Source organism: Hemicordylus capensis, chromosome 2 (genome assembly GCF_027244095.1).
Source record: "Hemicordylus capensis ecotype Gifberg chromosome 2, rHemCap1.1.pri, whole genome shotgun sequence".
Taxonomy (NCBI): Eukaryota; Metazoa; Chordata; class Lepidosauria; order Squamata; family Cordylidae; genus Hemicordylus; species Hemicordylus capensis.
The window spans coordinates 307804786-307816976 of NC_069658.1; the positions used below are offsets into that span (position 1 = coordinate 307804786).

Genomic DNA, 12191 nt, shown 5'->3' on the forward strand with positions numbered 1-12191 from the left:
TAGAAGTGTGAGCACTGGAAGATATTCCCCTCAGGAGATGGAGCCACTCTGGGAAGAGCATCTAGGTCCCAAGTTCCCTCCATGGCAGCATCTCCAAGATAGGGCTGCAAGAGACTCCTGCCTTCAACCTTGGAGAAGCCGCTGCCAGACTGGGTAGACAATACTGAGCTAGATAGACCAATGGTCTGACTCAGTATATGGCAGCTTCCTGTGTTCCTAAATACTACTGCAGCACACACACAAGACACCTGTCCCATCCTGACACTCAGCCAACTTCCATAATCAAGATCCTACACACACACACACACATACACACCCAGAGGCGTAACTAGGGAAACGGCGTAACTGGGGGGGGGACCAACACACACACACACACACACACACACACACACACACACACACGGCTTAGGAAGGAGCGCACCCCTCATCCTACAGCTAATTTAAAATTGATTAAAGGAGGAACGCAATGGGAAGCAGTGTGGAGGAAGGGGCGGGGGGGAACCAACACACACACACACCCCACACTCACACAGGGCTTAGGAAGGAGCGCACCCCTCATCCTACAGCTAATTTAAAATGGATTAGAGGAGGAACGCAATGGGAAGCAGCGCGGAGGAAGGGGTGGGGGGGAACCAACCAACCCACACACACACACTCACACAGGGCTTAGGAAGGAGCGCAGCCCTCATCCAACAGTTAATTCAAAATGGAATAAAGAAGGAAGGCGACGGGGAAGCAGCATGGAGGAAGGGGTGGGGGAAACCAACACAGCCTCTGCGCTCCCTCGGGGCTCCCAAGCGTTTGCACCTCCGCCTGAGGGAAAGGATGGAGACCCAGGAACTGCTGCCTGCCTGGTGCTGCTCAACCGATGACAGCAGGGGCTGCACTGTCCCTGCCGCGTTACGGCCATCTTCGAGCCCCAGCAAGGAGAACAACCGCCGCCCCAGCCAAGGCAACCGCACCAAATAAAGATTAATTTAAGGCACACAAACCTTTTCTTGTTCAAATCCTTCTTAATGTTGTTGTCCTCCTGTGCCTGCGCCCAGCCAGCAGCAGCAACGCTCTCCCAGTCCCACCCTGCCTCGTCGCCGATGCCACGTGCAGAAGGCGAGCTGGGAGGACTCACGCATGCTCAGAAAGTTGTGTGTGTGCGTGTGCGAGTGGGAGAGAGACCCTGGCAAGCGGCAAGCCACTAGAGGGCCTGATCATAAACTCCACTCCACAAGGTTCGAACGAACGAAGCCAAGCGACGAAGGCAAGCGCCAAGCGCCCTTTTTGTAAGGGAGGGGAGGGCCAGACAGGCATGTGCAACTGGTGGGGGAGGCAGCGCCGCGGGGCGGGAAGTGAGAGCGTTAGCGAGCGGAGTGATATATGATGAATGAAATGACGGTGACGCCGATTCGCCGAAGCAAGCAGCAAGCAGGCAGGCACTGCAGTGCAACCTTAGGTGCCCGTGCTGCGGTGCCCAGGAGCAATGGGGGGGCACCGGGACCCGGGGAGGGGGAGGGGGACTGCTCAATGCGTCCCACACTGCCTGCTGCGCACAAAAAAAAAATTTCTGAACAAAAAAAAAATTTCCGGAAAGGCAGGTGCTTGGCGGGGGCACTTTTTGGCGCCCCCCCATGTGATCAAACAGAGTGGCGCCCAGGGCACGTGCCCCCCCTGCCCCCCCTATCGTTACGCCCCTGAGGCAGCAGCATCTCCAAGGTTGCAGGCAGGAGTCTTTCTCAACTCTATCTTGGAGATGCCAGCAGGAAGGAACTTGTAACCTTCTGCATGCTAGCATGCAGATGCTCTTCCCAGCGTGGCCCCATCCCTTGAGGGGAATATCTTACAGTGTTCACACCTGTCTCCCATTTAAAAGTGAACCAGGGCAGACCCTGCTTAGCAAAGGGGACAATTCATGTTTGCTACCACAAGACCAGCTCTCCTTCCTGTAGACCATTTTATTTTAAACATGAGGTTATTTTTTTTTTAAGATGAGGAACAGAGGTGGAGATGTGATTCACAGTAACTTTCATATAACTCATATTTAAAATGTGGTTACACTCCTCTAGAAGGAACAGGTGTGCAACTTGGGAATACTCCTGGACCCAGGCCTCACCCTGGTATTTCAGGTGGAGTGTTTTCTACCAGCTTTTGCTGATTCGACAGCTGCATCCATGCCTTCTAGAGGACAACCTCAAAACAGTGGTGCCTCAGCTGGTAACCTCATAAGAACATAAGGAGAGCCCTGCTGGTTCAGGCCCAAGGCCCATCTAGTCCAGCATCCTGTTTCACATAGAGGCCCACCAGATACCACTGGAAGCCTACAGGCAGGAGTTGAGGGCATGCCCTCCCTCCTGCAGTTACTCCCCTGCAACTGGTACTCAGAGGTATCCTGCCTTTGAGGCTGGAGGTGGCCTATAGCCCCCCAATTAGTAGCCGTTGATAGACCTCTCCTCCATGAAATTATCCAAATCCCTCTTAGAGCCATCTAGGTTGTTTGAGCATCAAAGCTGAGCAAAAATAATCAAAATGCTTTGTACATGTATGCACAGTGGCTTAGCACGTGTCGCTGTAGTGCCCAGTCACAGGTGACTGAGACCAAGCCTAATTATGAGTATTTGGAAGAAACTGTTTGAGATCACAAATTTATTCTGGGCAGCTTCACACATTTGGAGGTCATAAACATTCACAGTGTAAACTCATAGCAGGCAATCACCTCAAGCAATCTAGACCTTAGGACCCAGGGCACCAAAATTATGGTTGGACTCCTAGAAAGGATCCAGGACATCAATTTAGCCAAATTGTATTGTGTTGAATTCCCAAATGGTCATATTCTAATAGGTGATAAGGGATGGCTAAGATTTTTAATTCCTGGTCAATCCTACACATTTGGGAGAAAAAGCTTCTCATTTTCCCTGAAAAGAAGCTTTATGAAGTTCAAAATGTACTTGCTCTTGCCAACCAAACCAAAAAATTCAAAATGAATCTACTGACCCTAACCTCAGACCAACATAGTCATACTGTTATGGGGTCCAGAACTAGGACTGTCTGTAAACCCCCTTCCCCCACCCCAGCATCTACAGAAGTGCCTAGCCTCGTCTGACTTGCGTTTAGGAGGTCAGAACCCCTCATAACAATACTACTATATATAAATAGTCAAAATGTAAGAAACTTGTGGGATTAACTGAGGATGGAGAATGGAGAAAGGCAACTATTTACAGACAAAGTACATTCTGCTTAATCTTCAGAGTATGTGCAACTACTAACAATGACACTTCTTTTCTATTTTGGATTCATGAGTGGTAAGATATTTTTGTCTTTTTAAACATCAAAATAAATTCATGTCAATCCCAGACAACCAGCATGTACCCACATATTTTAGCTTAACAAGGCTGTCCTGTCTCAGGGATCAGATATACTAAAAAGAAATAAAACATCATATTGCAGTTCGTAAGTCATTTATCCCAGAGTTAGTCTTGGGAAGTCAATGGGAATGCTTTAAAGGAGACCCATTGAAAATCCCATTCAGCATTTTAAACTACGGCTGACCTTCTCCACAAATGGCAAATGGTATTCTCCTTTCCAATAAATGTTATATAAACAATAAGCAAGAGTTTCAAAGTAGAAGAAAAGCTTCCATATTGTTATTACAGTTATTAGATAGATGCTATCTATCAAAAGTTCAACAGTCAAGATGTGCATCATCTTCCTTCACGGAAAGTGGAAGTACCCAAAAGTACCCTTCAAGAAAACACACCCACCCTGTTGCTTATCATCTTCCTTCACTTTGCTGCTTTTCAATGGGTTTCTGTTTACAAAATCAGTCAACAGGAACACTGATGATGACAGAAGATGGATAGATTGTGATAGGCTACATGATCATCAAACCATAACTGGCCAAGAGGAACACCCATGAACTCACAAACTCCTCCCTTTCCTTCCTCCTCCTCAGATTCATGTGCCCTTTTCATTCCCTTTACTAGGTAATGTTAGCCTAGACAGATGCAGTATTCTGTCAAAACAATATAGCCACAGGTATTGCTAATTTGCTAATAATCAGTGTTTAAAGCAGAGACTAAAACCAAGATTAGAAACTGATTTCAAGCTCTGGTTTAGAAACTAGCTATGTCCAGTATTCACAGTAAGCAGGTCAGATAGCTATTTTAAGGAGATAGAAGAGAGAATAATTTTCAAAATACAAAGTTATGTTTTCCTTTTTGATATGCATCACAGACCTACCTTCCTTTCTGGCCAATTATACTTTTCAAATATTGCACTGTAAGTGTCCACAGCACCATCAGTAACCAGCATTATGGCTTGACTGCAAATACTTCCTTGCCCTGTGTGATTGAACTGGGAGAGAGGGGGAAACGGGTTACTTGAATTCTGACAGCAAGTGAATTTTTGCTGTACAAGAGCCATGCTCTACTGAGTATGTTGCTCTAGGAAAAGTATCTTCTTGATGATTATTTTCTGACTTTCATCACATATGGTATATTTCCAGTCCAATGTGCTATACTCGAATCAAAGTGATGCCAAGTGTTGTTACATTTCTACTAAAAAACATTAGAGTGCTATTGTAGGTGTTGCTTTCCTATTCACCCCCACCCAATACATTTTTATGGAGTGCTTGCTTTTGTGTAAGCAAGCACTCCATGGGGGGGGGGAATCTCTAGAGAATTTGAAGCTACTACAGAGCAAGAAATATGTAGCTTTCTAAATCGGAAGCATTTACTGGAAGATATGCTAAAATATCCAAGTTGTTAACAACAAACATTCTTTCTTGTCATTAACATATGGCAATACATATACACAAAACCACAAATGATTTGCCAGATTTACTCTGTGGTATACTTTGTGGAAAAAAGAAGATTATAACAATCCATAATAATGCTGCCCCCCCCCTTTTTTTTTTGAAGGATGCAGTATTGGTGATCACACACATTTAAGGATCTACCTATCTACATTTTTTTACTAGCACTAACTCCAAAAATTAAGATACATATTTTTCACTTTCATTTCTTATATGAGTGGACATTTTAAATTCTGAAACTTTGGTTTTTCTGAAGTGATAAAGCATGATCACATAAATGGGATAAACTATATTTTAAAAAAACACCCTGGATTTATTTATCCTATATATGTAGCTATATTTCCCCCCATAATCCATGGGGAAAATATAGCTACTGGCTTACTGATGATCATTTTTGCCATTTACATACCTTGTTGGTCCAGGTATGGCTTTGTCCCCATGCATACAGTCTCCAAAGTCATTTTTATTCAACGAAATCTATGAACATTTCAAGGAAGGCTTAACTTCTGAACCCCTTAAATTCTTATGCAGTTTATTTCCCTGTTCTCACCCTCTGTCCTGCCAATTATTGAGCTATAAGTATAAGTATTGAGCTATATATTTAATTTAGCTATAAATATAAGAAGAATACTGACATAAAATTATCCTTTATAATAAAATAAATAATTTGTAATAATTATGTTATGTGAGGTTTACATATCAGGTGGTATACAAATATGACAAAATAAATAAATAAATAAATGTCCAATTCTGCAACTTTATGCCAGATAGTGGGACACTTAGTAAGCAGGTAATTTTAAAAAGTGCACAACTAATAGTCTCTGAGCCAGAATTTGAATACCTAAGTCAAATCTTTTCCCATTAAACCTGTCTTCAACTTTAAGATAGTTAGCCTTAATTGCAGTTTAGGGAACCCAAATAATTCAATTAAGATTCAACTTGTAGTGTTTTCATGACACATACATGAACCAAACATAGCAACACAGTAATTGGATGATGGCAAGATTGCCAGTAAGAACTTGGAGATTATGACTGTCTCTTTAATGACCCAGTAGCAGGAGGTACTGCTATATTAGGTAGAAGGAGATAATGGTCAAAGGGAGCAAAGGGAGCCTGGGTGGTAGGAACCATAGCTGCATTTTTCTTTGCAGCTGCGGATGTGTTAAAAGTTTAAGAGACAGACATGTTCTTTGGGTTATGACCTGACAATCCTAGTGGGCTTTTGATTTGCCTAATGGGCAAATTTTGAAAATCACTGGCATCATGCCAAGATGAAAACAATGCAGTCTGGGCCCATTATGCAACTAATAAAAACAGAAAACCCCTTTGCAAAGGGAGGATTCCATGAATTAAGATTCCTATTGTTCTTTTTTAGCTAAACCAAGGATCATACTTAAAAAGAAAAAAAGAAAGGAACAGTATATTAAAATATCATGGAGGTGGGCCATCTTCATCTATTTATTTTAAAACATTGCTTTACCCTGTCTGAATCTATCATATTCTGCAGGATAATCTACTGTATTCTCTTTTTAAGAGAGGTGATTAAATGTAAATGCTTTGATGAGTAATATCTCCTCATATGTGTCTGCAACTTTTTATTTTTATTGAATAGCAGGAGTGATGAAAGTCTTTTCCATAACAATAACAATGACAAGGGCCTCATGATGAACTACAATTAACTCAGTGATTCATCAGTTAGCAGGGAAAATTTCGATGCATCCTGACATTTGGAAGACTTGATTGTGATTAACAGTCTTTGAAATATCATAGAATTTTTTTTAATTGGTTAAGACTTTTTAAAAAAAAATAATCACAGCAAAGATCACATTTATCACCAAAAGAGATAATTGCAGTTGTCACATGATATAGTAGACATTGACTGCTGAACCAAGCACTTCTATATTTTTGCAGCAATTCAAGGCGGTCGCATAAATCAAAGGTTGGGGAAAATTTGGGCAGAGCTATGAATGCATCTTTCAGGATTATTATTACCCACAACTGCTGCCTCTTTAACAAGCTAAGCAAAGAGTAAAATACAGGTAACTATCAGAGAAAATTAACAAAGCTTAATTACTGTACTCTATGAACCAGTCTAAAAAGTGACACCCAACAGACTACATATATTAAAAATAGCATTTTTATGCATCAGAGAATGCATGCTAACCTGTAATTTCCAAGAATAGATTGCTAAAAGTTACGTGCCACATACTGTAGGTAAAGTGAAAATTATCTAAATTATCCTTGCATTGTACAGCATCCTTTGATACTAAACTGAAACTGTAAAAAAGCCATTATTGATTCTTTTACGGCATGCTGCAAATTTTAAAAAAATTCAAAGCTTAGCAAGCACTAACTTACATCACTGAGCATGTTGAAAGCTTCGATTAAAGCAATATCCAGCATTCCAATTCCTTTTGCAAAAAGTTTGTCAAGGTGCTCTCTGAAGTGCTGAAAAAGAAAAGGAATTTCAAACATATTTATGAAGATTTTTGCATTAAATCTGCTCTTGAAGTCTTTATGACCAAGTCAAGGAATCTGGCTTCTAGCACATTATCAGGTACCCGTTAAACATTTCTGAGCAACCTGGCTCAAATTATTCTTTAAACTCATCTCTTTGCTCCTCTGCTTCTGCAAGAAAGCTTGAAACTTTCAAAAACTGTGTGCATGCCATATATTTGGAAGAATTCCCACACCTCCTCCCCATTTATACAGACAAAGAACAACAAAATAATATAGAACAATAATAAGAAACCAAGTGATTGTAAGGAAAAACATCATGTAAATTATAAGGGTACTCACATAAGAAGAAGAATGGCCCTGCTGGATAAGGCCCAAGGCCCATCTAGTCCAGCATCCTGTTTCACAAAGTGGCCCACCAGATGCCACTGGAAGCCCACAGACAGGAGCTGAGGGCATGCCCTATCTCCTTCTGTTATCCCCTGCAACTGGTATTCAGTGGAATCCTGCCTCTGAGCCTGGAGGTGGCCTATAGCCCTCCAACTAGTAGCCATTGATAGACCTCTCCTCCATGAAGTTATACAAACCTACCTTAAAGTCATCCAGGTTGTTGGCTGTCACCACATCTTGTGGCAGAGAATTCCAGAAATCGATTATATGTTATGTGAAAAAGTATTTCCCTTTCTTGGTCCTAAATTTATTGGCAATCAATTTCATGGGAGGACCCCTGGTTCTAGTGTTATATTTGAGAAAGAGAAATTTCTCTCTATCCACTTTCTCCACACCATGCATGATTTTATAGACCTCTAGCATGTCTCCCCGCAGTCATCTTTTTTCTAAACGAAAAAGCCCCAGGTGTTGTAGACTTGCCTCATAAGGAAGGTGCTCTAGGCCCCTGCTCACTTGGCTACCTCCTTCCACATCTTTTGCAGTTCTACAATGTCCTTCTTAAGGTATGGTGACCAGAATTGCAGTACTCCAAATGTGGCTGCACCTTAAGATTTGTATAAGGGCATTATAATACTGTATTAGCAGTCTTATTTTCAATCCCCTTCCTATTGATTCCAAGCATGGAATTGGCCTTTTTGATTCCAAGCATGGAATTGGCCACACATTGAGTTGAAACTTTCAATGAGCTGTCCACCATGACTCCAAGATCTCTCTCCTGGTCAGTCACTGACAGTTCAGATTCCATCAGAGTATATGTGAAGCTTAGGGTTTTTTGCCCCAATATGCATCACTTTACACTTGCTTACATAGAACTGCATTTTCCATTTTGTTGCCCACTCACCCAGTTTGGAGACATCCTTTTGGAGCTCCTCACAATCGATTTGGTTTTCACTACCCTAAATAGTTTAGTGTCATCTGCAAATTTGGCCACCTCACTGCTTACCCCAACTTCTAGATCATTTATGAAAAGGTTAAAGAGCACTGGTCCCAGTACAGATCCCTAGGGGACCCTACTTCTTATTTCCCTCCATTTAGAGAACTGCCCATTTATTCCTTCCCTCTGTTTCCTGTGCTTCAACCAGTTACCTGTCCCCTTGTCTCATGACTGCTAAGTTTTCTCAAAAATCTTCAATGAGGAACTTTCCTGAAAGCATTTTGAAAATCCAGGTATACTATGTCACCTGGATCACCTTTATCCACACACCTGTTGACACGCTCCAAAAATTCCAAAAGGTTAGTAAGAAAAGATTTACCTTTGCAAAAGCCATGCTGGTTTCCTTCAGAAAGGCCTGTTCTTCTATATGGTTAACAGTTTTGTCCTTGAGAATACTTTCCAGCAATTTACCCAGCACAGATTCAAATTGGGACGGCTTCTGCATTTCAAAGTTGTCCCCAATCAGTGTTCCCTCTAACACGTATTTTCAGATGTTGTGGACTACAACTCCCATAATCCCCAAGCAAAAGCCATTGCAGATGGGGATTCTGGGAGTTGTAGTCAACAACATATAGGAATCCCTGTTAGATGGAACACAGCCCCCAATTCATAGGGCCTAAGGGCCCTGTCAAATTTGCTGCAGCCTGAACACATACTCCTACACTGCCTCTTTGCCTCACCATGGCTATTGTGTGGTGATGCAAATGGCCTCTGCACTTGCACGAAGGCCCAAACTGGGCCCCTGCTGATGGGGGAAAGTGTCAGTGGGGACTATGGTAGGCAGTGCCGGCCTGTTGCCACCCCGAGGAGCTGTGCCACTACCATGGTGCATAAGGTAACCTCCTGCCCACCTTTTTTCAACCCTGCAAGGTTCCCCCGATGCTTATAAAGGGGAATCCTTACCAGACTCCCACACTAGAACTGGGTCAAACTGGTTTGTCCTGGTTCTAGGCATGAACCAAACCTTTGGCCAGTTCTGATGAACCAGCTCGTGGACCAGGCAGTTTGGTTCGAGTTCGGTTCAAACTCTAACTGAACCGAACGAAGTGTCTGGCTGGCTGGCTGGCTGGCTGGCTCTCTCTCTCTCTCTCTCTCTCTCTCTCTCTCTCTCTCTCTCTCTCACACACACACACACACACACACACACACACTTACTTTCCCCTTTCCCTAGATTTCAAATTCCTCATACGCTTTCTTAAGCAACAAAGAGAAAATATCATTAACATTAAAAAGAAAATGACTGGAATATACAGTAAATATTTTCTATTCTTTGTTTAAATTTTAACAGCAAAATATCCTGAAACATTTTTCACTCTCTAGGATGCAGAATGCATTATGCCTTAACTGCTTATTTAGATCAATGAGTCTTTGCCATTAGGAAATATTGAGATACATCAACCATATTTACTGGGTCACCGTGAACATTAAGCTACACTAATTGTTCTGGAAAACCAGCCTAGTTTTGTGGCTTTAACATATGCTTCAAAATTGCCTCAAGCTGGGATCCTCCCCTTTAACTTGCGGAAGTTTCATAATATTTTACCATCCACTACATTGTGTTAATCCATTATTTTAGGAAAGGAAAGGGAAAATGTTTCTTAGAGGAAGGTTTAGGAGAACAACTCATACAAGGCATTAATGTATGTGATTTCCTTTTATGGCAGTTTTGTCCATGGCACTATTTTTAGCAGCATCTCTCATTCTTCTTTATAAATCGGAAGGCTAGCCTTTCTTATATGATGAAATACTCTCTTTTTTAATCAGAAAAAAATACTGAGCTGCTTGCTTTTTAAAAAGAACTTTTGCATACCTGGCAATTTTGAGTTATTTAAAATAAAAGATGTGGGAAGCAAAATATGGGGCAGATTTTTTCCTTCAGCTAGTTTCTTCCCTGACCAAATTCCAGAGAGGTTGCCATACTACACCCTTACGAGTTGGAATGGCACTTGATAGGTAACCTTGGGTGCTGCATCTGACTTCCAAGGATGAGCTATTGTGGATGGTATGGAACGGAGATCGCAAGCGCCAATCGATCAAGGGCCCTTCTAGTTCTTCCCACAGTTGGGTTCGAGAGATGGGAGTCAAATGCAGACTTAAAGTCTATGAAGGATGCATAAAGAGAGATTGTGATGTGACTGTAATATTTCTCTATAAGGTGATATAGTACTAGACACTGGTGATCCAATGGTGGATCATTCCTCCCTGAATCTGGCCTGGTCTTCTGCAAGAAGGTTTTCTTGTTCCAGCCAGTCCTTTAGTTTCCAGATGTCTGGTTTGCTGACTGTGATGACCAGGCTGATGGGTCTATAGTTTCCTGGGTCATCCCTCCTACCTTTTTAAAAGATGGGAACAATAACTGCTAGCCCCCAGTCCCTAGTGATACATGTGTACTTGTCTATAGATGTAAGCAGCGAGGCCAGAATGGAGCCCACCATACTGAGGGGTTTTTGATTAGCTGAGAGGAAATTAGAGTGTTGCCATGAGACTTCCCAGGTCTTAGTTGCAAGATCAAATCCATTATCTCAGCAGATGCCACTGGCTGCCAGGTGGGCAGGCGCTCTACATTATGTCAAGGGTATCCGCGGTCTGCTGCTTAACCCCTGTAGAATTAGGTGAAGTGCCTTTCCCAAACCTGTGCTGGAATGAAGCTGTCCAAATGTGTCAGACTGCTGCTGGGGTGATCGGCAGTGATGCGCCAGAATAGGGCAGAGTTATTGGTTCTCACTGCTTGGATGAGATGTGCCCAGATGCCTTTCATAGCATCTCTTTTCTTGTTTGAGTAGATGCTTGTATTGCCTATTTTGCTTAAGAAGGTCGTGCACAGAGATTGGTCTTATACTGGCTTTGTAGACATTGTCGTTGGCAATAAACTTTTTTTTTTTTTTTTGCTTCGACACATTCAGAATCAAAGCATGGTTTGGAACAGTGAGGGAGCTAATTAGGGTGGGCAGTATTTTGATGGGTTAGGTGCTTTTGTAGTCCCTGCACTAGGTTGCTGTAGCTTTGTATAATTGAGTCAGTGGGCTCTGCTGTGAGCAGGGAGAGATGGGGAGGCAAATGGAGGAAAAGAAAAGCTGGTGAAAGAGCCTTAAGGATACACTATATGCCTGGCAGTCCCTCCCCAAAACCTTGGACCTCAGGGGTTGACCATAGGTTGGTGCCCAACTTGGGTTGGTGCCCAACCTGGTTTATCCTTTGCCTCTTTGTCTGGTTTCTCTTTAAAACCCTGCAGAATTACTGGCAAGATGAGGGAAGGTTGGGTGCAGAGTATCAGGATCTTGGTTCTAGGGGACTAGATATTAAAGGCTGGTGTCTGGTTATAGCTACCTGCCTTCTTCTGTCAAAGGAGGATGAAGTGGCTTCAGATTTTCCAGCTGGGGGAGCTTCAGGGGCGTAGCTAGCCCGCCGGTGGCCCGTGTGCGGCCGCGGCAGGCACCCCGATAGCCCCGCCCCCTGCATCTGACATCAGACGCAGGGGTTAGCCACGCCTCCCACTTCTGACGTCAGGCGCGGGTGGGCGTGGTCTGGCTCCCGAACAGAGCCTTGAGG

The 12191-nt window shown here is 43.0% G+C and overlaps 1 protein-coding gene across 6 annotated transcripts in view; it reads right to left on the minus strand.

The window, feature by feature from the left end:
- Positions 1 to 12191, minus strand: part of CACNA2D3 (calcium voltage-gated channel auxiliary subunit alpha2delta 3) — an 878040-nt gene that overhangs the window by 430951 nt on the left and 434898 nt on the right. For all 6 annotated transcript variants that reach the window (XM_053293293.1, XM_053293291.1, XM_053293290.1 and 3 more), the window contains 2 exons: positions 7160 to 7249; positions 4228 to 4341 (listed from right to left, as the gene is read on the minus strand). In XM_053293293.1, the coding sequence (XP_053149268.1) occupies positions 4228 to 4341; positions 7160 to 7249 (204 nt within the window). The remainder of the gene's footprint in view (positions 1 to 4227; positions 4342 to 7159; positions 7250 to 12191) is intronic.